The sequence below is a fragment of the Enhydra lutris genome, unplaced genomic scaffold (assembly GCF_002288905.1).
Source record: "Enhydra lutris kenyoni isolate GAN:26980312 unplaced genomic scaffold, ASM228890v2 scaffoldscaffold78, whole genome shotgun sequence".
In the NCBI taxonomy this organism is placed as follows: Eukaryota; Metazoa; Chordata; class Mammalia; order Carnivora; family Mustelidae; genus Enhydra; species Enhydra lutris.
In genome coordinates, this window is record NW_019154162.1 from 4,637,877 (window position 1) to 4,663,232 (window position 25,356).

Consider the following 25,356-nt stretch of genomic DNA (forward strand, 5'->3'; position numbering starts at 1 on the left):
ATATATATATATATATATATATATATATATATATATATATATATATATATATAGTTACTGTTGAGACATAATTCACATGCGGTAAAACTCAGCCTTTTAAAGTGGACAGTTCAGTGTATTTAGTGTATACACAAAGTTTATGCAAGTATAACCTCTGTCTAATGTTAGAACATTATCATCTCCCCTAAAATTCAACGCCCTGTAGCATTCACTCTGCATTTACTTCTACCCTAGATCCTGGGACTACAAATCTATATTCTTTTTCTATGGATTTGCCTATTTAGGACACTTAATATACAATATGTGGTCTTATGTATCTGATTTCTTTCACTTAGTGTAATGTTTTCAAGATTATTCTTGTAGGAGCATGTGTCAGTACTTCATTTCTTTCTTCTTCTTCTTCTTTTTTTTTGGGTAAAGATTTTATTTATTTATTTAACAGAGAGAGAGAGAGAGAGATCACAAGTAGGCAGAGAGACAGGCAGAGAGAGAGGGCGAACCAGGCTCCTTGCTGAGCAGAGAGCCTGATGTGGGGCTTGATCCAGGACCACTGGGATTATGACCTGAGCTGAAGGCCGAGGCTTAACCCACTGAGCCACCCAGGCACCCCAGTACTTCATTTCTTTTAATGGCCAAATAATAGTTCCTTGAATGGATATACCACATTTTTAAAATCCATTCATCAGTTGATGCAAATTTAGGTTTCTACTTTGTGGCTGCTATGAGTAATGCTGCTATAAACAATCATGTACAAGTTTTTGTTCAGACATGTGTTCTCCTTTTTCTTGTGTGTATACCTAGGAAGGATACTCTTGCCTGTTCAATAATTCTATTTTTAACAGGCTGTTTTCCAAAGTGGCTGTACCATTATACATTGCTACTTGCAATGTATGCAGGTTCTACTTTCTCCACACATTCTAGCCAACACTTGATACTGTCTATCTCTTTGATTATAACCTAGGTATAAAGTAGTATCTCATTGTGGTTTTGACCTGCATTACTCAAACATGAATAATGTTGAGCATTGTTTCCTGTGCTTATTGACCATTTATATCTGTTTTTGAGAATTGTCTATTAAAATTATTTGCCTGTGTTTAATTGGGTTACTTGTTTGGTTATTGTGAGTTCTCCTACGTATTCTGGGTACTAATCCCTTATATGTAGGATTTGTCAGTATTTTTCTGATTTCATGGTTTGTCTTTTTACTTTCTTGGTGGTCAGTCTTTTAAAGGACAGATGCTTTATATTTTGATTAAGTCCAATTTACTTTTTTTCTTTTGTTGCTTGTGGTATTTGTACCATATGTACAAAATTATTGTTTAATTCTAGGTTATGAAGGTTTATACCTATGTTTTCTTCTGAGCATTTTATAGTTTTTTCTCTTTAACATTTAGTTCTTTGATGTATTTTCAGTTAGTTTTTGTATATCATGTATGGTAGGAGTCCACATTTTTTTTCTCATACCAGTTTGGCATGCCACTGAATGTCTTTTGTGATATTCAGTTGTCCCAGTACTATTTATTGAAAAGAATGCTCTTCTCCCATTAAAGCATCATGACACACCTGTAAAAAATAAGTTGACCATTAATGTATAGGTTTATTTTTGGACTGCCCATTGTTTTCCTTTTGCCTATATATTTATTCTTATGTACGTACCTCACAGTCTTGATTACTATTATTATTGTGTGAGTTTTCCGACTTTGGGTTTTTCTTTCTCTTTTTTCTTTTTTTAAAGATTTTGTGGCTGATCTGTGTCCCCTTCACTTTCATATGAATTTTAAGATTAGTTTGTCAGTATCTGCAAAAAAGGGCAACTGGGTTTCAGTAGAAATTGCACTCAATCTATAGATTAATTTGGGGAGTATTGATATCTTAGCAATATTGAATTTTCTAACCCATGAAACCAGTATCTGTTTCCATTTATTTAGGTCTTGTTATTCTTTTAGTGATGTTTTATAGTTTCCTGTGAAGGAGTCTTACACTTCTTTCATTAAATTTATTTGTTAGTATTTTGTTCTTTTTGATGCTAAGGAAATAATGGAATTATTTCCTTAATTTAATTTTTGGATAGTTCATTAATAGTGAATAGAAATACAGTTGGTTTTTGTATATTGATCTTATATGCTGCAACTTGTTGAACTTGTTTTATTCTAAGGTTTTTTTAAAAAAAATTCTATATAGAAAATATTGTCATCTTACAGATGACAAAAGCATGTCATCTATAATTAGAGATCGTTTTGATTCTTCCTTTTCAATCTGGATGTCTTTATCTCTTTTTTATTTTTTCTTTTCTTGTCTCATTGCCTGTCTAGAACTTCCTAGTACCATGCTGAATAGAAGTAATGTGAATAAACACCCTTGTTTTGTTTTCAATCTTAGGGGGAAAAACTTTAGTCTTTCACCTATAAGTATATTAGCTACAGGGTTTTTGCAGATTCCTTTGTTAGTTTATGGAAGTTTTCTTCTATTAGTTTACTGAATTTTTTTTTTTTTATCATCAACATGTTGGATTTTGTCAAATTCTCTTTCTGTGTCTGTAGAGATGATCATGTGGTTTTTTTTCCCTTTATTTGTTAATATTATGTGATTTTTATGTAATGTTTATATAACTTATTTTTTATATCAACTTAATTTCACTAGTATACCAAATCTTTGCTCTTATATAGCTCTATCTGTTCCCCTTGTTATGTTGTTATGGTCCTACAAATTGTAGTTTTCTATATTACATGCCCATCAGCACCAGTTTATAAGTGTTGCCTTTTATAGTTGTCTCATAAGTGAAATAGAAAAAGAGTTATAAACAAAAAATATATTAAGACCCCTTTTATATTTACCTATATAGTTACCTTTACTTGTGCTCTTAATTTTTTTGTGGGGATTCAAGTTAGTGTCTTGTGTCCTTTCATTTTAATCTGAGGAAATCTTCTTAGTGTTTATTTTGGGTTGGATCTGCCAGTGAAAAATTCTCTCTGTTTTTGTTTTTCTGAGAATGTGTTCATTTACCCTTCACTTTTGAGTGATGGTATGCTTGGATATGGAATTCTTGGTTGATTATCTTTTCCTTTTAGCCCTTTGAATAGGTCATTCCATTGCCATTTGATCTCTATGGAATCTCTTGAGAAACCAGCTGTTAATCTTATTGTGGATCCAGTCTGTGTTAGGAATCTCTTCTTTTTCCTGTTTTCAGGGTCCTTTATTTGTATTTTATTTTGGACATTTCATTAATTTGATTAGTTGTGGAACTATGAGTTTTTCTACATAGAGTACATTACATTTCTTAAATATCAAAATTTGGAGCTTTCCTTCCAATCACTTTTTTCTATAAGTCCTTCTGCCTATAATGACTTCTGATACCAAACTACTCAGAGTTAGGCCAAATGTGGCAGTTTACAGACACAATTTACTACAAGGTTGCCCTCATTTCAGACACTAGCCACAAGTTTGGGGGTCCCCAGATCACCCTCACTTAGCATGAACTGGCTAAAAATGCAGGGGCACTTAACACTCCTCAGTGTTGGTAATTTGGTAGAATAGCTTACAGAGTTCCGGATAGTGCTATGTTTATAATTCTTGTTCTGATAATAAAATAATGCAAATGTGAACCAGCCAAAGAGTGAGGTGCATAGGGCAAGGTTTGGGAAGGTTCCAAACATAAAGATTCTGTTATCTTCTCCCCGTGAAGTAAGGATACATTCATTGGCCTTCCTGATTACTAGTATGTGATAGCACATGGGGTATTGCCAACCAAGGAAGCTCAGCCAAGTTTTGGTGTCCAGAATTTTTACTGGGGCTTCATATATAGCCATGATTGATAGAATCATTCACTATGTGATTGAATTCAGTCTGTAGCCCCTCTTCCTGTTTCCAGAGATTAGATCAATACTGTGCTGCTCAAAACCAACCCTCGAACTACATGGTTGGTCTTTCTGGCTTGGACAGCCTTCTTTGAGTTGCCTCATTACCATAAACTGTCTAAAGGCCCACCCTGAGTCCCCTAATTAGTATAAACTTTATCAGATGTGATCTGATAAATGGGGCCCACCATGAATAACAAAGCTGCTTCCCCTATCTCTCAGGAAACTCCAGGATTAAGAGATTACCTTCATGAGGATGCTAGCCAAATTCTTTATTATATTGTTTCTCTTTCTTTCCTCTCCTTCTGGGTAGGTGCATATATTTATACTCTGTAGTATCCCCAAATGCTCTTTCTGTTCCTTAGATTAGATAACCTCAGTTGACATATCTTTAAGTTCACTGTTTTTTTTTTTATTTGTTTGTTTTGATTTGGTTTTTTTGCTGCTAATAGCAGTAAATTAGCTATTTACTAGTTAACTTAATACTAGCTAGTATTAGCTAATAGCTAAAATCTGCTATGAGTCCTCCTAGCAAATATTTAATTTCAGTTATTGTATTTTTAACTGCTTTTTCTATTTGGTTCCTTTCCATAATTTCTTTCTCTTTACAGTGTATGTGGTGATACCTAAGTCTCAAAGTTTCCTTTAGTTTGCTAGGCAGGGTTTCCTTTTAGTGTTTTGAATATATTTAAAAGAGCTGATTTAAAGTCTTTGTGGAGTAAGTCCACTGCTTGGGCTATTTTAAGAATGATATTAGTTAAGTGTTCTTTTCCTTAGTATGGGCCATACATTTTTTCTTTTTTTTGCATGTTTGTAAAATTTTTGTTGATGACTGAACATTTTGGCTAATATAATGTGAGACTTGTAGAAATTAGAGTCTTAGCCCTACCAGGGTTTGTTGTAGTGGTTGTTTGTTTAGTGACTTTCCAATGCTAATTCTTTAAAGTCTGTATTCTTTGTCCTGTGTAGCCTCTTAAGTCTCTGCTTGTTAGCTTATTGGTCATCTGAATAAACAGAGATTTTGTTAAATGTTTGAATCCAAAAAAGTCTCCCATTTTTTCTTAAGAATGTTTATGTACATGTTGGGGCATGCCTTCAGCACTCACCTGGCAATTTACAGCTTTGCCATAGCCTTCAGTTCTTACTTGAACAGAGTGTCAGGTTAGTCAGAAACGAGAGCATTTAGGACCTTCTAAGATATTTTTGGGCATGCACCCAAACCTGGGGACTGTGTATGTGGCTTTTGAGGTTCTGAGGCATATGTGAGAGCTTTTCAAAACCCCTTATGGAGGGGCACCTGGGTGGCTCAGTGGGTTAAAGCCTTTGCCTTTGGCTCAGGTCGTGATCCCAGGACGCTGGGATCGAGCCCCGCATCAGACTCTCTGCTCAGCGGGGAGCCTGCCTCCTCCTCTCTCTCTGCCTGCCTCTCTGCCTACTTGTGATCTCTGTCTGTCAAATAAATAAATTTAAAAAAAAATTAAAAAACAAACAAACAAAAAACCCCTTATGGACATTTCATTCCCTAGCTTTTTCTTTTATGCTTTTGCCACTTCTTGTTAGCCCAACTATTATCCCACTTTAGGCAACTGAGACATTAAACAATTGCTCCTGATTCTTTTTGACAGAAATACCCAGGAAAAAGCTGTTGTCACTGAGTATGGTCTAATTCAGTTCAACTAGAGAAGGCACCTGATAATATTCCTAGTCTACTGATTTTTACATTTATTTCAGAGCTGTTAGTTTTCAAGACTCCTGTATAGCTGGGGAGAGGTAGATAGTAATAGGGCAAGTTAAAGTGTCACAAAAATTATTTTTCCTACCAAGGTTTTTGTTTTGTTTTGTTTTTTGAATAAAAGTCATTTGGAATTTTGTAAGCCTTTGGTTAATTTCCAGAGTTTGAAAAAATTTGATGATTTTTTCCTAGTGTCCTTGGTGTGTTTTTTTGTTTGTTTCTTTTTTTGAGGAGAGGCTTTTCAGAGATCTTAACTCAATCATTTCTGCTGAATGTCACTCTCAACTACAGTATTTTTATTGTAGTAAAATATATAAAACATAAAATTTTACCACTGTAACCATTTTAAGTTATGCATAGAGACATTAAGTATATACAGTGTTGTGCAACTTTTACTGCTATCTCTAGAATATTTTTTATCATCCCACACAGCAACTGTTTACCCACTAAACAGTAACATTTCATTGTTGGCTCTCATCAGCCGCTGGTAACCACTCTTGGGCTTTTGTGCTTATGAGTTTACTTATTCTAGATGGCATTGTACTTTGTCATTTTTGTGTCTTGCTTGTTTTAAATTTCATATGTGTTGGAGCATGTATCAGAATTCCCTTCCTATCAAAATTGAATTAAATGTATATACCACATTTTATTTATCCATTGATGTGTTGGATATTTGGGTTGTTTCTATCCTTTGGTTATTGTGAATAATGCTGCTGTGAACATTGGTGTACAAATATCTGTTCAAGCCTTTGCTTTCAGTTCTTTTGGATATATACCTGGTGGAATTGCTGGATTGTATGGTAATTCTGTCTTTAACATTTTGAGGAACTACCAGATTATTTTTAAAAGCACCGTTTTACATTCTTAGCACCAGATATTTAAAAATTTCATTTCTCCATATCCTCATTAATAGTTGTTTAGTTTCTATTATTTTGATGATGACCATTCTAGTTGGTGTGAAGTGGTATCCCATTGTGTGTGTGTTTTTTTTTAAATTAACATATAGTGTGTTATTTGTTTCAGGAGTACAGGTCTCTGATTCATCAGTCTTATATAATACCCAGTGCTCATTACAACACATGACCTCTCCAATGTCAAGCATCCAGTTACCCCCTCACCCCTACGCCCTCTCCTCCAGCAACCCTTAGTTTGTTTCCTATGATTAAGAGTCTCTAATGGTTTGTCTCCCTCTCTGGTTTCCTCTTGTTTCATTTTTTTCCTCTCTTCCCCTATGATCCTCTGCCTTGTTTCTTAAATTCCACATATCAGTGAGATCATGTGATAATTGTCTTTCTCTAATCGACTTATTTCGCTTAGCATAATACCCTCTAGTTCCATCCATATCATTGCAAAAGGCAAGATTTCATTTTTGATGGCTATATAATATTCCATTGTACATATAACTACCATGTCTTCTGTATCCATTCTGGTTTTTATTTGCATTTCCCTGAGGGCTAAAGAGACTGAGCATCTTTTCATGTAATTATTGGCCATTTGTTTATCTTTGGAGAAATGTCTTTTTAAGTCCTTTACTCCTTTTTGAATTAGGCTCTTTTTTGTTATTGAAGTATAGAGTTCCTTATGAATTTTGGATATTTATACCTTATCAGACATGATTTGGCAATATTTTTTCCCATTCTGTTGGTTGTCTTTCACTTTTTTGGTTGTGTCCTTTGATGCACAGAACTTTCGAATTTTGACGAAGTCCAGATTCTCTGTGTTTTCTTTTATTGACTCTGATTTTGGTGTCCTATCTGAGAAATTGTCATCAAATCCAGTGTCATGAAGATTTTCCCCAGTGTTTTCTTTGAAGAATTTTATAGTTGTAGCTCTTATATTTATGTCTTTGATCTATTTTGAGTAAAGTTTTGTGTGTGGTGTGAGTCTATAAGGGTTGCACTTCATTCTTTTGCATGATATCAAGTTTTCTGAGCACCACTTGTTGAAAAGACCCCCAATTTTTTTTTAAAAGCTACTTTTCATGCTGATTGTTAATACATTTATACAAAAACAAAACAAAACAAAACAAAACAACCAAAAAACAAAACCCCCAAACAGAAAATGTGTTGGCTAAATATTGCCAGCTCCCTCATGAATAAGGTAGTTTTGTTAAGGAATTTGTTCTTCATGAAGCTACTGGAATAAAGTGTGAAAACAATTTTTATTTGAATGAGTGTAGCTTATTTTCCAAAGTTAGGAATAGTCTAGAAGAAATGATAATTATTTTCTTTGTTCAAGTGATATTAATGAAAAGATGAAAGATAATTAAAACATTTTGGTTTTCCAGCATCCATTTAAAGCATTTCTTTTTCAACATTGTTGGGTATAAAAATTCAGAAGAGTTTTTCTGTTCTTCAGATATCTGTTGTTTAAAAGAATTATCATTTTCAAATATTCCCCCTTTGAAAGCTAGTTTTCCTCTGTTTCTACTTATATTGCCAGTGAGAAATTTGGTTTGGTTTAGCTAAAGAAAGCTTTATTTGAAATATTATGACAAAAGTTATCTGTGCTCCTATATATATTTAAAAAATACTAAGCTGGGAGAATATTAAAGTGTCTAGAGTAAAACTGAAAGTTCTTCCTTTCATCAGGACCCCTAGAGAAATAGCTCTTTGTGCCCCCATTGTATATAGAAATATATATTTACATATGTATTTTTTTAGCTTACCTTTCTAATTGAATGTATCTTTGTGTTTCTGAACATGTAACTCGTCAGTACTTTTAGATTGCTGCATAGTTTTTTCTTTTTATTTAAGAGAGAGAGCACAAACAGTGGGAGGAGAAGAGGGAGAGGGAGAAACAGAAGCAGACTTTTGACTGGGCAAGAGCCAGACTTGGGGCTCAATGCCAGGATCTTGGGATCATGACCCCAGTTGAAGGCAGTTGCTTAACCAACTGAGCCACCCAGGTGCCCCTAGTTTTTAAAGAATGAACAATCATTTATTTTATCTCCTAATGTTGGGCATTGCTTATAGAATTTCACTGTTATAAGTAGTGCCATAATGAATGGTCTTATATGTATATCTTTGTGCTTTTTCTTTTTGAGAAATACCAATTATTGGAAGTATTTTGTCAAAGGGTAATGTACATTTAAACTTTTGAACTAGAGTCACTGTAAAAAGGTATGATATGCAGATGATGTGAAATTCAAATGTGTATAGAAGCATAAATGAAGAGAAACTTTCACCCATTCACTCCTGTTCCCCTGCTACTCATCTTCTTTTTCTAGAAACAACCACTGTGTGTGTATGTGTGTGTGTGTGTGTGTGTTTGTGTATAGATGGGCTGCATTAAAAGGTATGTACATTTAAAATTTTGGTAGATGTTGCCAAATTGCCCTCTCTGAGCTAGTTAGGCTTCTAAGTGGAATCAATTCAGATTTATAAAGTTGTATACATGGATGTATATCTATACTAAGTCAGCTAGTAACTTTGTAGTCTTTCGAGTTGTATGATTGGTTCATATGCTCATTATTAGTTTATAGTTTGAGAATTTGCATACGAGTTCCCTATCTCCGGGGCTAAATAGCCGCAGAAAATGCCTAATTGGAGTTTTTTAGACTTGACGGTGTATATTTGATTTACATCTATCTCTCCCTTGAAAGTTGCTGTAAAAAAGGGTTTTATATGAAATATTTTGAGTGTGAAGAATTTGCAAATTTCCATAGCCATTTACACTTGGTTTTGAGATTGCCTTCATGAAGTACAAGTATTTCTATATATCTGAGAGGTATGAAAGGGAAGAAAAAATGAGAAAGGATTTCTTCTCCCTGAAATATAATTTTGACTCTGGAAATGCCTGAGATTGAAAAAAGCTTAGGGTGATTTTTGTTTTTTAAGATGTATTTATTTATTTGAAAGAGAGAGTATGTGGGAGGGGAGGGAGCAGAGGAAGAGAGAGTCTTAAGCAGACTCAGTGCTGAGCATGCAGCCTGATGCAGGGTTAGATCTCACTACCCTGAGATCATGAGCTGAGCTAAAACCAAGAGTCAGATGCTCAACCGACTGTGCCACCCAGATGCCCTTGGAATGATTTTTATTATAAAATACATTAAGTGCTTGAGAGAAGGCATTTGGCTTTTTCCTTTAAAGAGAGGCTAACTATGAGCAGCTCTCAGGATGGATATTTGGTTATGGTAATTCTTACCTAATTTGTAGAGCTTGCTTATTTCTGGGAAAGCACAGTAGTGTGTGGAGAGACGACGTAAACTTGGCTTTGCATTTTATACTCAAATCTCCTTACCTCTGTAACTTTGAGTAAGTTACGTAACTTTGAGTAAGTTATGTAACCTTTCTGTACCTCAGCTTTCATCTTTAAAACAGATGTCAACAACATTTGTCTCAACTTGTTTAAAAAGTTAAATATAATATATGTACATAACATGTCAAGCTGTGCTTGGCAATGATAGGGACCTATAACATGGTGTTGGGTCCCCCCAAAATTGGGTACCCCAATAATGGGTCCGTGATTAAAGGAGCGAGACTGATACAAAGAGAAGGTCAAGCAAAGCTTTATTTCGAGCCAAGCATCAGCAATCAGACCAATCATCAAACAGACCGGTCGGGGCCGCCCCTACAGAGAGGACGACCCCTCCCTGCTTTCCAGACTAACTTTTATAGAGCAAAGGTCATGTGGTTGGGCCTGGCCACACACAGGTGGCCAATGAGATTGTAACACACACAGGAAACTCCACAGTGATGCTAGGTGACCAATTGAATTACAATTGACCCTAGTAGACATTTGAACCAGCCTATCACCTAGTTAAGAATTGGCGCCCAAAAGGTGCCCAAAGGGCGGGCCCATACTCCTTGGTAGCTAGGAGACGGTATGCACCCCCACTGAATACCTCCACCTGGCCTGACCCACCCTTGTATTTGGACTTTGTTACCTGGGACTGGTTTCCCAGACTTGCTTTTAAGTAAGTTCCCCTGGGGTGGGGGCAAGGTCAATTTAAGTTTTATAACAAAATGGCAGTTCAACCGGGGTGGGGCTGCTCTGGCTGAATAGGCCATTACAATGGAAACATCTGTTTTTAAGTGTTAATCAATACATAAGAAGCTATTGATTGTAAAGTTAATGACTTTTTAGTTCCTAATAAATTATTATTGTTCTCATTTGTTTAACTCTCATCCCACCCCCACCCTGTTAATTTTTTTTCTTGTAGGGTGAACTGTCCCATGATCAGGACGTGGTAGAATATATCATGAATCAGCCAAATGTTGTTCCACGAATCAATTCTAGGATTTTGACATCTGAGCGAGAATATCTGGATTTAACAGCAACCAGTAAGGAGCATTTCAGGAACAACTTTGGGCTTTTTTTCATTTGTGTTTCAGAATCTCTACATCTATTGGATTGCAGTGTTTAGAAGATAACCCAAGATTGTGACCCAGTCTTGTTTTAATTTATTTCACCTTTGGTTCTTAACATGAGCCTCTAAATTCACAAAAGTTTTCTCCAAAAAGAGAGAAATTCTTCTTGTATAAATCCTTGTAAACGTTGAAAAATATCCATTGTCTTTTTTTTTTTTTAATTTTTTTTTAAAAGATTTTATTTATTTATTTGACAGAGATCACAGGTAGGCAGCGAGACAGGCAGAGAGAGAGGAGGAAGCAGGCTCCCTGCTGAGCAGAGAGCCCGATGTGGGTCTCGATCCCAGGACCCTGGGATCACGACCTGAGCCGAAGGCAGAGGCTTTAACCCACTGAGCCACCCAGGCGCTCCCTGTCTTTTTTTTTTTAAGAGAGGGAAGTTGGGAGGGGTGGAGGGACTCTTAAGCAGGCTCCACATCCGGGGCAGGACCTCTCACAACCTTGAGATCATGACCTGAACTGAAATAGGACATTTCACTGATTGAGCCACCCAGGCACCCCTCCATTGTCTTTTTTATTTATTTATTTATTTTTTATTTTTATTTATTTGACAGACAGAGATCACAAGTAGGCAGAGAGACAGGCAGAGAGAGAGAGAGGAGGAAGCAGGCTCCCTGCTGAGCAGAGAGCCCTACGTGGGGCTCGATCCCAGGACCCTGGGATCATGTCCTGAGCCAAAGACAGAGTCTTTAACCCACTGAGCCACCCAGGTGCCCCCCTCCATTGTCTTTTAAGTGCCACCTGTTTAGGCCTTAGGTGTTGAGACTAAATCTGTATTGTTGACTTTCTTACAGTCATAAAGCTGTTAAGCAGTGGTCTTTTCTTCATCCTTGTTTTGGAATCAGCTAGCAGTGATAATGAACAAACACCTTAGGTGGCTTTACTCTGAGAGGCTAGGAATGCCTATCTAAATTTAAACCTTCATTGAGATAAAGTGTACAGGCCAATAAACTCAGTCTTTTGAAGTCTTATGCATTTTATTTTTTATTTTTTATTTTTTTTAAAGATTTTATATACTTATTTGACAGAGCGGTCACAAGTAGGCAGAGAGGCAGGCAGATGGAGAGGGGGAAGCAGGCTCCCTGCTGAGCAGAGAGCCTGATGCGGGGTTCAATCCTAGGACCCTGAGATCATGACCTGAGCCGAAGACAGAGGCTTAACCCACTGAGCCACCCAGGCGCCCTGAAGCCTTACACATTTTAAAGTGCACAGTTTTTAGTGTATTCTCAAAGTTGTCTAATTATCACTGTTTATCCCCCCAAAAAGAAACTGGGTACCCATTGGTAGCCACTCTCCATTTCCCCTTTTCCTATGCCTTCCACAACTGCTGATCTAGTTTCTATTTCTAAGGGAGTTTTCTATTGGGTATTTTGTATAACTAGGAATTTTCTGTGACTGGCTTCTTTTACTGAGAGTAATATTTTTAAGTTTTATCCATGTTGTAACATGTCACAGTACTTTTTTGCCTTTTTATGGCCGATTAATATTTTCTTGTATGATAGTCCACACTTGGTTTACCTAATCCTCAGTTGATGGATGTTTACGTTGTTTTCACAAGAATACCTTTTCAGGGGTAGTTGTTTGAAGCTCAGATGCAATTTCTTCCATATGCCTTTCCTTGCTGCTCTGAAGTCCATTTCAGCAAATAGCTGGAAATAAGGTGGTCACTTGCAGAAGGCCTACTGGGTGAGAAAAGATAAAGTAAGAGCCAAGGGCATTTGCTGTTGTGGTGGGGTGTGATGCACACACAGCTTTAGGTGTGGTTGTTACTTTATGGCACCTGTCTCTAATCTACTTGGAACTGAATTCATGTTCTTTTAGGCAGAGGAAGATGTATATCTCTGATTATATTTGAAAAAGGAAGTAGTCAGAAAGTGACATAACTGTTTCTTCATAGTTAGGTTTTAGTTTTTTACTAGTAGTTTTAATAGAGCAAGTCAAGCAGTATTAGGAGTTTTTGTCCTAAGTTTATGTTGTTTCCATCATTTTATTTTCTTTTAAATTTTATTTAGTTTATTTATTTATTTGACATAGAGAGAGCATAAGCAGGTAGAGTGGCGGGCAGAGGGAGAGGGATAAGCAGACTCCCCACTGAGCAGGGAGCCCAACATGGGGCTGGATCCCAGGACCCTGGGATCATGACCTGAGCTGAAGGCAGACACTTAACCGACTGAGCCACCCAGGTGCCCCCATCATTTTAAATTAAACTGTGAAGAGTTCTCTTCAGAGTATTCATGAAAAAGCACAATAGTTCTGTGTTTTTGGATATCTTTCTCCACTGAATGTTGAAGTGATCACCTGTGAAATGATGCTTGTTCACAGTGGCAAAAATGCAGTTTGCCTGAGCAGGTGGCATCCTTCTCACTCAGGGGTCATAGTTCCATTGTACCCGCACTGCTCTTGGCCTTCATTGTCCTGGGACCTTCTTGAAAGAATATTGTTTTAAGGCTTTAATACTCTTGGTGCTTTCTCCCCTCCTCTACATGATGTCATGAGCTGTGTCTCTCTTACTTACCATTTCTTTCCTTTTACTGGAATATGGACTGAAAAGATAGTAGGTCCTTGGTATGGTCTGTTGAGTGAAAGGATAGATGGGTGAGTGGGTGGGCAGACATAGAGGGAGGGTTGGGTAAACCACCTATGCTTGGAGGATGGTGATAGAAGTGTGGCATTTGTGTTGCAGTACAATAATGCATAAGATTGGGGAGATTCTTGGAGATAGAGGGGTTCTGATAGAGGATGGAGACCATTTTATAGGTAGGAAGAAATTATGGGGTAGTTTAAATCAAAGGAATGACTTGATGAAGCTGGGATTTTAGTGAAAGTAACTCAAGGGGAAATGAATGATAAGAGCATTGCCTGAGGGCACTAATTGTTCAATAAAACTGAAACAATAGATTTTATACATCCATTTTTATAAATCCCATATTATGGACCAATCAGATATTCAGTTGAATATTAACATTACATTGAATTCAGGCACGTTAATTATAAATCTATTCAAATTTTCTCTTCCAGATAGCTTTTTTGTGGATGACTATGCTAGATTTACTGTTTTGGATTCCCAAGGCAAGACTGCTGCTATAGCCAATAGTATGAACTATCTGACCAAGAAAGGTAATCCATTTTAGGTTTATCTTGGATTCAACATTTTCTTTTCTTTTTTTTTTTTTTTTTTAGTATTTGTAGAAATAATTCAGTCCTCCATGTCTGCTAGAAAGAGATTTCATCATTTCTTTTATTAGTTATTTCTTAAATGATTTGAACCTCAAAAATACCTGTTTAAAATTCACTTCTTTATGGAGTTTTTGAAACTCCAAAAAGTGGAGTTTTTGAAAATTCAAATGTTGTTTTTATAGATATATATTAGATATTAAGGTGAAATGAAAAATTTTTTCTTGATTCAAAATGTGAAAACGTTTATGATGTAAACATAGGTTAATGGATTGAAAATTGGTTTGACTTGCCTCTTCAGTGACAACATTGAGTTAATTTTTTTAGGGTTTATAACATAAACTTGGTTCTAGGAATCCTTGTGCACATTTTAAAACCGATTTTTATGGAGTCAGTTATTTAGGCTAATATTGTGTGAAATAATATCAGGCAGATATCACTTCATTTAATGGCAGACAGATGCTTTCCCCCTCTGGTCACACTTACTATCCTTTCAAAGCACTGACTGTCATTTAAGGCAGCTATTTTTATCCACACCGTAGTCTTATCCTAGGGAGAATTTCTGGCTTCCAGGGGGGGGGGGGGAAAGGAAGGAAAAAATCCCCAGATCTATGTAAATAAAAGCAATTGCTCCATTTGGTTCCTCAAAGAAATTGGTTTTGAGGGGCCCTGAAACAGTGCTATAGCAGTAAGGGGACTACAGAGCAGAAAGAAGATTGATCATATTAGGCATTATTTTTTTAAATTTTGACTCTTACGGTAGGCATCAGTTATAGCAATGACATTTTCTTCTACTCTTTTTCCTTTACCTCTGTCTAGGAATGTCTTCCAAGGAAATCTATGGTAACTTTAAACTTCACAATGTTCTGTTTCTTTTCTTAATTATCTTATGTGGTTTCAGGCAATGTTGTGACTCAGAATTTATTGACACTTTATTGTAACATTTCTGGAGCCTGTGGGTAATAGTAGATAATTTGTCAAATGCAGGTAAAATTTGTGTAAATTGTATAAATGATTGCAAAGAATTCTATTTCAGAAAGTTACAAATTAATATGATTAAAAACTGATATGTTACCCACATGTTCAAAGGCTCTTTTTCATTGTATATGCTAACAGTTGCCTAAACCATAGTAGAATTGATAAATGCATGTTCCTAGTTTGTAATTAAGCCATATGCAAGGTTACCCTGCTTTCATTCTAGTATAGAAGTTTTACTACTTTTGCTTTGTATCTTTATTAAACTTGTCATTTTCTTATTTTTTGCATGTTTTTCAGAAATTATTTGGCTTAATAACAATATTGAAACATAAATGTGGTTTTTTTCCCCTCTGACTCAGTGTATTATTTTTGTTTGTCTACAGATGATTCTTTCATTAGACCTGTAACATTTTGGATTGTTGGGGATTTTGATAGCCCTTCTGGAAGACAGTTACTGTATGATGCTATTAAACATCAGGCAAGTATCTACACCTCCATTTTGTGTGCTAATGTTTCTGTTCTGTGTGGGAAGTGGGAGTCCTGCTTTTTTAGTACTTGAGGGAAACGACCATTGTTTCTTTGAGGAAAGTCTGCCCACTAGTGAGATTTATCCATGATATTACAAGTAGTGGTAGGTAGTTCTTTTTCATTGTGCTGCACTGTATTGTATGGCTGTACCCCAAAGTTATAAAACTTTTTTAATCTTTTTGATTGACAGTGGTGTTTTTTTCTAGTTGGGGGCTATTCTGAAGAATGCTGCTATCACTATTCTTGTAGGCATCCTTAGATACACATTAGTGTGAAATTTTGTTGCCTATGTTCATGACATAAAGTTTTATGGGTCCCAGATAACTTTTCCAACATGGATTCTTATCTTTTTACTCAGGGAGAGATTAATTAAAAAAAAAAAAAGACTTTATTTGTGTGTGAGAGAGAGAGAGAGAGTGCATGCGCAAGCAGGGGGAGCAGCAGGCAGAGAGAGAAGCAGGCTCCCTGCTGAGCAAGGAGCCCGAGGTGGGACTTGATCCCAGGACTCTGGGATCATGACTTGAGCCAAAGGCAGATAGATGCTTAACTGACTGAGTCACCCAGGCGTCCCAGGGAGAAACTAATTTTTTGCAAGGAATCTGGAAAGGCCATTTGAACAATGAAGTATTTGAATAGAAGTCTGAAGATTGGTTGGGACTGAGAGGAGGAAAAATGGGATGGACTTGGGGTTTGCATGCCAACATGAAGCATGGAGTGTGTTAAAATAATACAAAATGTGTTGGGGAATACAGGGTCTGATGGTTTGTAATGGAGCTATATATACATGGATGGTGAGAAATGAAGTCGGCAACGTAGACGGGCGACCAGTTCATCTGGGGGTTTGAAAGCCTGGCTATAGCATTTTAATTTTATTCTGTATACAGAAGAGAAGACTTTGAAGAGTATTTAAGTATTTACTACTTAATGGAATATGACAATGTTAATTGTACTTTTTAAGTTCAAAACATCTACCATATAACTCTTATTTCCCATTTTGTAAATAGAAATCCAGTAACAATATTAGAATAAGTATGATCAATAATCCTAGTGAAGATATAAGTTATGAGAACACTCAGATCTCCAGAGCAATCTGGGCAGCTCTCCAAACACAGACCTCCAACTCTGCTAAGAATTTCATCACAAAAATGGCCAAGGAGGAGACTGCAGAGGCCCTGGCTGCAGGAGTTGACATTGGGGGATTCTCTGTCGGGGTAAGTGTCTGTGTGTTGCATGGGGCTGCCTTGTTCTGTTACTTTCCACAGAAGTTCATTCCCATGGTCTGATGTGTCTTGTTCATGATTGGAATTTGTGATTTTAGTACCGAGTTTCAGAGGATTTTCTTAGTTTGGAAGAATTTTTCCTAGAAATAACAATTCTGCCCTATTCCCTTTACCACTTTTAGTACCTTTAAATAAAGTTTTGAGATATGACTCATCTAAGTTTATGTTTTAAGCACAAAGCCATTTGTGTTGTATAGGTTTTAAAAGGCAATATTTGATTTGTTTATCGAGGAAAAAAAACTGTGGTTGAGGTTTCTTACGAGTAAGAGGCTTATGTGTTCTTGATGTGTTCTGATATAAGCCCACATGTATTCATTATATGAGTTATAACCTTTTGGACTGTTTTGTAGATTTAAAATTCTTATAAATGATAAGTATACTTGATGTTTCAGTTAGAAAAAAGGCCCTTGAAATTAGCAAGATTTTAAAATGCAGAATAAAGTTATAGTGAAGAATAATTTACCAACTGAGCAATCACAGAAAAGAATAGGAGCAGGACATTAGCATTACTTGATGTGTGGGAGGGTGGGAGAGAATGGGAGGATGGAGAATTGAGACATCATAATGTTAATTCTTAAAATGAGTTCTGACTTTCCATTAAAAGAGCATTTTATGATTTATTCATTATGACTATTTATTTTTATGGCTTGCTTAGTAACAATTACTTTTCCTTAATAACAATTACTTTCCTAGGGCATGGATTTCAGTCTTTTTAAAGAGGTCTTTGAGTCTTCCAAAATGGATTTCATTTTGTCTCATGCCATGTACTGCAGGGATGTTCTGAAGCTGAAGAAGGGACAGAGGGCAGTTATCAGCAATGGAAGGGTGAGGATTTTGTCCTGAGACAAACTTGATCTCAAATTACATCAGTGAACAGTGTTGGCAGTGTTCTCCTCCAAAGCTAGTAAACTCTTCAAACAGAGCTGCTCTTTCCAAAGGGGATTGGGGCATATGCAGTGCCGATGATAATTTCTGCACCCTTATTTCAAAGGAGGTTTGTTTTTGATACAAGCATCCTTGTATAGAACCTTCTTGCTTTGTAATTGTGTCCTGCCACATGTACGGTGGCAGTGAGAGTGTGGTGTCTCTCAGAGAGTAGGTTGATAAAGCTTTGATACATGAAGTATTCATCCTCTGTGGGGACTGTGTTCATAGCTGTGTGGTCTCTGTCAACTTCACTGGCGCAGGCTTAGACTATTTCATACATATCTGCTACCAGGGACATGAGACTGTGGGGGATCTACCAAACTTTAAACTGTTAGCACTGAGGGTGAAATCTCTGCTATCTCTCACTCACTACATTACATCTCTGGTTTGGCTCTGTTTTCTTAATACTCAGCGAGAATTAATGAAACTATGTTGCTATTTTGTTTTATTTCAGAGTTGCTTACTATAAAAATATTGTGAAGTATACAAGTCTACCCTCTGTAGTTGAGGAATTGATAAGTAAATAAATAACTGGATGAATTTATTTGCATTTTATTTTTACCTTTTTATTGAGTTTATTAGATGTATACATGTCTTGGGTCTTTAAAGTGGTTAGGTTTATAAGATAGCCTGAGGACAACAGAGGGCTTCTTTCCAGTTGTGATTCTACTACCGAACACTCTGCTCTTCTTCACAGATCATTGGGCCACTGGAGGACAGTGAACTCTTTAATCAAGATGATTTCCACCTCCTAGAAAATATCATCTTAAAAACTTCAGGACAGAAAATCAAATCCCATATTCAGCAGCTTCGGGTAGAAGAAGATGTGTAAGTTTTGCCATGGAAGAAATTGATTTGTGCATGTCATAGGGAATGTATTAATTGAACTTCCCTGATGCTACCTATTTCATGGTGTTTCATTTCCACTTTGAACATAGAGTAATGCTTTTCAGTTCAGGTGTTTATTTATGCTTCTGTTGAAACAAGTTAATTTGTTTAAAGAACTGAATTAGGTCTTTCGATTTTGTTTTTTTGGTTGTGAAAAATTTCAAACATATGCAAAATCGAGGAGTGAGGTTGTTTTGTTTTGTTTTTGTTTTTGTTTTTAAATCTTGGGATACTTTTGTGAAGAGATACTTTCCCTTATATGTTTTATTTTGTTCAGGAAAGGAAAGTCAGGTTAAATGCATATTTTCCTTTATTTACTAGTATAGAATGTTGACTTATTTCTCTTTCATCCTCCAAAGGTGATGATTTGGATATTGTTGGTTTTTAATTTTTATTTTAATTCTTTCAGTGTTATTATTAGCTAGTGTATTTTTTTCAAGATTTTATTTATTTATTTGATAGAAAGAGAGAGAGAGAGAGGGAGGGAGCACAAAAGCAGGGGGAGCAGCAGAGAGAAAGGGAGAAACAGACTCTTCACTGAGCAGGGAGCCCAGTGCAGGGCTTAACCCCACGATTGACCTGAGTCAATGATTGACCATGATTGATCATGACCTGAGCCAAAGGCAGGTGCTTAACCAACTGAGCCACCCTGGCGCCCCTTGCTAATGTATTTTAAAGAGTTATTTCCCAGTGGAAAAAAATGAATCATTTAACTGGTCCATATACCTGCTAAGTAACTAAGAGCCTATAGGTCATATACACATGGTTTCTGTATTAAATATCAAATGAATATAGTTGAAAGGGGTGTATTTTTATGTTTAATTTTTTGAGGAACCATCATACGTTTTTCCATAGAGAGCATACCATTTTATTTCTCATTGGTAATGCATAAGCGTTCCAATTTATCCACATCTTTATCAGGACTTGTTATTTTCTGGGTGGTTTTTTTTTTTTTTTTTTTGTAATAATCCACTCTAGTGGGTATGAAGTATTTCTTTGTGGTTTGATTTGCACTTCCCTAATGATTAGTGATGTTGACACCTTTTTATGTGCTTATTAGTCATTTGTATATCTTTGGGAAAATACTTTCCCAGTGCTTTGAACATTTAAAAAAAATATTTATTTATTTGAGAGAGAGAGAATGAGCACAAGAGGGGAGAAGTCAAAGGGAGAAGCAGACTCCTCACTGAGCAGGGAGCCCCATGTGGGACTTGATCCTGGAACTCCAGGATCATGACCTGAGCCAAAGGCAGCTGCCCAACCAACTGAGCCACACAGGTGCCCTGCATGTTTTTTTTAAAGTAACCACTTCGCCCAGAGTGGGGCTGGAACTCATAACCCCAAGATCAAGAGTTGCATGCTCCACCGACTGAGCCAGCCAGTTGCCCCTACTTTGCACATTAAAATTTTTTTTTATTATTGAATTATAGGAGTTCCATGTAAAAATTTAAATACTCTGGTTATCAATCTCTTACAGATAGATGATATGCAAATATTTTCTTCCCTTCCATGGGTTGCATTTCCATTCTTTGATAGTGTTCTTTGGTGAATAAGTTGGAGGATATAAAATTTAAAAGTTCTGTTTTTTTTCTTCATCCCTTTCATATACCCTCATTCCGCAGGGTTTAAGATACATATCTTAGTGATGTATTGACTTGGATAGCTGCCAATATAGTTCCTTTGCCAAGTCCTGTGTGATAGAGGAAGGAATCTTTTTTCATCTCGACCAATGATGAGGCTATAGATAAAGAAGTTTCCTCCTACCTCAGTGGTTTTTAGTGATGCCCTTTGTTCTGGCATATGAAACACTTCCCTTATCAGGCCAAGAAGTGTTCCCATGACTTGAAACCATCATATCATGGGCATAGGCTTGGTGTGGTGTGCCCTTGGATCACTCCCTCTGTGTGGAATCTTTGTGGACTATATAATTACCAGTTTTTCTTTTGCCTATTGGTATAAAGTTCATATGTTCTTCAAACCATCTTGTTGGCAATTCGTACTTAGGCTGATTATATTATGTTCAGCGATAATTGGAAAAACCTTCAGTTAAAGAGATGCTAAATTTCACCAACTATATTTTTCAGGGCAAGTGACTTGGTAATGAAGGTGGATGCTCTCCTGTCAGCTCAACCAAAAGGAGATGCAAGAATCGAGTACCAGTTTTTTGAAGACAGACATAGGTACAGAATTAATATTGAATTTATGCATATTCTTGGATAAAAATCTTAAGGTTGCCTTTACCTCATCTTCTTTATTTTTCCATATGAAGTGTGTTCTTTTTTTTTTTTTTTTTTTTTTTAAAGATTTTTTTTTTTTTTTTTTTAGAGAGAGATCACAAGTAGGCAGAGAGGCAGGCAGAGAGAGAGGAAGGGATAGCAGGCTTCCCGCTGAGCAGGGAGCCCGATGCGGGGCTCGATCCCAGGACCCTGAGATCATGACCCGAGCCGAAGGCAGCGGCCTAACCCACTGAGCCACCCAGGCGCCCCATATGAAGTGTGTTCTTAATGGAATGGGTAATTTGTCTGGTGTGCAGTTTTCATATATACTCATTTTCATGTGCTGAACTCATATACAGATCTCAGTTGCATAAAATTTGACATTTATTTCTAAATAAATCTGAAATAGTTCTGACTGTACCCTTTTAGAAAACAGAAAGCATTTAATGAAACAGTTGTAGTTTTCTGATACTCAAAAATAAACAGGTTGTTTAGAGCACTTGTATTCATCTTTTATTGAAAACGGTTTTGTTTTCAATAAAATAAAAAAAGTTTACCATTATGAAAAAGTCTTTGCCTTTTGGTTTTGAGTTTTTTATTTGAAAAGTTTCAAAGCTCAAGAATACTTGAAAGATTATTACAGTGAACATCCAAATATCTTTAACCTGGGTTCACCAGTTGTTAACATTATGCCACATTTATATGTCATCTGTGTGTGTGTATGTGTGTGTGTGTGTGTATATATATATGTATATACATATATAATATGTATAGTACATATAATGTATATTTATGTTTGTGTACAAACTTACACGTACTTACATATTTTTTGAACCATTTGAAGGTCCATTGCGGACAGCATTACATGTCATGCCTGAATTCCTCAGCGTGTATCTCCTGAGCGCTAGAAATAGCTCCACTGTCGACATACCTCAGAGATTTAGCCTTGATACAGTGACATTAAGTAGTACACAGTCCATAATTCTCTTTATCCAAGGCCCCATTAATGACCTCTGACAACTGTTTTGTTCTTTGATTTGGTCCAGATCACATGTTGCAGTTCTTTGTTGTGTGTCTCGTCTAGTCTCCTTAAATCCGGAGCAGTTCCCTGCATTTGTTTTTTATTCCTTGGGGTTTTTTTGGGGGGCCTTTTATGACACTGACTTTTTTAAGAGTTCAGACCAGTTATCTTTAGAATGTCCCATAGTCTGGGTTGTTTCCTCATGATTAGACTTAAGATTAAATTGTCCATAGGAAGAACCCCTACATTGGATGTCTGGAGCCGGGCAAGTTTATATATTTTGATTATTCCTTAGAGACTTTAGATATTGAAGTCTGCATCCTGCTCCTTTATGATTCTGATTTAATTAGTGTGGGGTAGATTGGACTTTGCTTTCATTGATCTTTGCTTTCTTACAGCCAGTTCTTATGGGGATCAGATTTATCATACTGTTTGATGATCCAGGCTAGAATGGAGACCCTCTCTTTTCTCACTGGCTGTGTGTCCTAACTTCTTAGATCGCCAGTGGGTGACAACTTCTGTGGCTCTTTGCTAATCCTAGTTGGATTTTGCCCATTAGCACCCATCTTCTCATCACTGTACTTTCAGGAAGTAATCCATCTGGTTATTACCACAGGAAACATATTTCCTAATTGGCATACTCTCCTGTTTGCTTTTCGTGGCCAAGATAGTGAGTCCTGAGCAAGAATCTCTTCCCTTTTTAGAACATCATTTTCTCCATGAGTCTTATTTAATTAAAATGCTATAATTACAAATTCTTTTATGAGTCAAATTATAATTAGAGAAATTCTTCTTATTGGGGGTTGTGTTAGTTAAAGGAGTGTTTTATTTAAATCAGAAGTTTCTTATTTATGTGAAAAATAAAAAGGTCTGAATTATTGGTTATGTATATCCTTCCCTAAAAGTGTGGCTCACAGAACAGCAGCAGGGCATCATCTGGGAGCTTGTTGGAGATGCAGAATATCTGACCTCCTGATGCAGGGAGCTTGTAGGAAATGCAGACCCAGACCTCCTAAGTCAGGTCTACACTGTAACAGGATCCCCCCAGGTCACTCTTGTATACCTTAAGATTGGGGAGGCATTGTATTTGATGTTTGCTCTACTCACTTAATGAAAATGTGTATGACCCCCATAACTTGTTCCTGTGTCTGTCACTTTCGGCCTTACCCTGGTCTTTTCTTTAATATAGCAAGTATGTTTCAACGTGATATTGTTAGTTTATACTGTTCTCCATTTCATCTTGGCTTTTGTTTTACTCTTTTTTTGTTATAGAGATGTGGGGTGTTTAAAGGCCACACGGGGTCAGTTGCTGGTTATGCCTCTTGCGGATCACTTAGAACACTGGTCAGAACATTAACATGTCACACAGAACTCTACCCAGACCTGCCAGGTTCACAGGTTTTGGCCTGGGCATGCCTGACTTAGATGCTGTACCCTGGAGGACTCTTTGGGACTTCTTTTCTTCTTCCTTTTGTGAGAATTTACATAATGCTATTCTCCAGTGAGCTTTTTCCTTCTAGAATTCTAGAGAAGCACAGAAGTCCAGGTTATCTGAGGGTAGTGGCTCTCATACTTTGGCTTTTACCTAGAGAGTTTGTTAAAAGTGCAGATTGCCTTACCCACCCCCTGAGTTTCTGATTCAGGAAGTCTGGGTTGTGGCTGACAGTTTGTTTCTAACAAATTTCCAGATGGAGCTGATACTGCTGCTCTATAGCCACTCTTTGAAAATGCTGTATTAGAGTAAAAAAAAAAAAAAAAAAAAATGTTATTTTGGAGTAATTATTGACAGTTGGAATTGTTAATTTTATAAAAAATTAAAAACATCTGCTTTGATAACAGGCACAAAGCTATTTTGATGGCTATTTCCAAAGCAGTTAAGATTTGAAATAACCTTCATCACCATTTAAACTATAGTTACCTAGTTTTGTTAGTTATATTTTACTTTGTACTTTTGTTTTCCTCCCACTGGATAAATGTTCTTTCCCAAAACAGTACTACATTAAAACATTGTTCAGAGCAACTAAAGATAGGCATTGATTTGACCAATTGATATTTTGGAAAATTGGATATATTTTAAAATCCTTTCAAGTTTATTCCTTTTCAAAATATATTGGAGGCTCCTGCCCTTCTTAAGTCATCTAAGTCAATATGACTTTAGAGAGAGGCTGTGCAGCTGGAACCCACAGATGGGAAAATGTATGTTCTCAGAAATCCTAGAGGGGCAACCTGAAACCTAAACAGCTGTTTTTCACTTACCAAGAAGACAAAATATGTATAATTTAGTGTCCTCATAAATTGACTCAGTTCTTTTGGTAATGTGGTTGACAGTAGATAATATCCACAAAAATATTTGTATCCTGTGACTCTGTAATCTCATGTGTAGGACTTTGTCAACTCAAAAGAAATTTCCAACTCTGAAAAAAGCTGTATGTCTGAAGTTATTTACAGGCTGCAAGCCTTCTAAAGGCCTAACAATAAGGAATAGCTTAAGTAGACATGGCAGATTCACTTGGTAAATAGAAGATTATTTTTTATTCCAGATATTTGACCTATAACAATATGGATAGTGTTTATATTGGTATAGCTGCTCTTTATAGAAGCATTTGAGAAGGTCTGCAGGGGTTGGGTTTGGATGGCAAGATTTTATGATTATTTCCTTTTTCTTTCACAAGTTTTCTGTAATGTTCTTCGTATTTTAAAAAATCCATTTACTTCTTCTCTCTCATACCCTTCTTGCTAGGAAATAAAAGTTGGCATAATGTTTGTAATTGTCAAAAACAAACGTCAGCTTTTAGCAGGTTTTGGTTAAATAGAATTTTAAGCTGGTTTTCATCTTTTGTTCATTTTGAGTGAACTTGAGTCATTAGCAGGTTTTGCAAACTTTGAGGTAGACATAATTACATAGTTAACCACCACGTAGCCTTGTTCTAGATCTGAAGTGTTTTTGGGAATGCTGAGAGAGCTGATAGGTTATGTTTGTCTTTGAAAAAAGAAAAAAAAAAAGGTTAACTTTGTTTCCTATTTTACACCAGATTAACGTTTTGTCTTTTTTTTTTTTTTTAATCTTTGTAGTGCAATTAAAATGAGGCCAAAGGAAGGGGAGACATACTTTGATGTTGTGGCTGTTATTGACCCTGTCACCAGAGAAGCACAGAGACTTGCTCCATTGCTCTTGGTAGGCATAGCCTAAGAGGCAGTTGGCATCTCTTTATTGGAAGTGGTCACAGGCACTGTGACTCTCTAAAAGTGTCATTGTTCGCCTTGTTATCTTCAGAGGGCTTTGAAAAAAGCTACAGGGCATCTTGGCAGAGCAAATAAATGTCTTCGTAAAGATTTGTAATGGATCTGGAAACAGCCTCATAACCTTAGAAAGCTGGTACAAGTTT

General features: G+C 36.5%; 1 protein-coding gene across 2 annotated transcripts in view; it reads left to right on the top strand.

Moving 5' to 3' along the window:
* LOC111160848 (UDP-glucose glycoprotein glucosyltransferase 1) overlaps positions 1–25,356 on the top strand; it is a 134,241-nt gene that overhangs the window by 66,603 nt on the left and 42,282 nt on the right. The window contains exons 19-27 of one of the 2 annotated variants that reach the window (XM_022524236.1): positions 10,751–10,871; positions 13,977–14,075; positions 14,952–14,975; positions 15,494–15,588; positions 16,643–16,849; positions 17,612–17,743; positions 18,543–18,673; positions 20,818–20,913; positions 25,043–25,145. In XM_022524236.1, coding sequence (XP_022379944.1) covers positions 10,751–10,871; positions 13,977–14,075; positions 14,952–14,975; positions 15,494–15,588; positions 16,643–16,849; positions 17,612–17,743; positions 18,543–18,673; positions 20,818–20,913; positions 25,043–25,145 — 1,008 coding nt within the window. The remainder of the gene's footprint in view (positions 1–10,750; positions 10,872–13,976; positions 14,076–14,951; positions 14,976–15,493; positions 15,589–16,642; positions 16,850–17,611; positions 17,744–18,542; positions 18,674–20,817; positions 20,914–25,042; positions 25,146–25,356) is intronic. The other variant, XM_022524237.1, reaches the window with a different exon arrangement.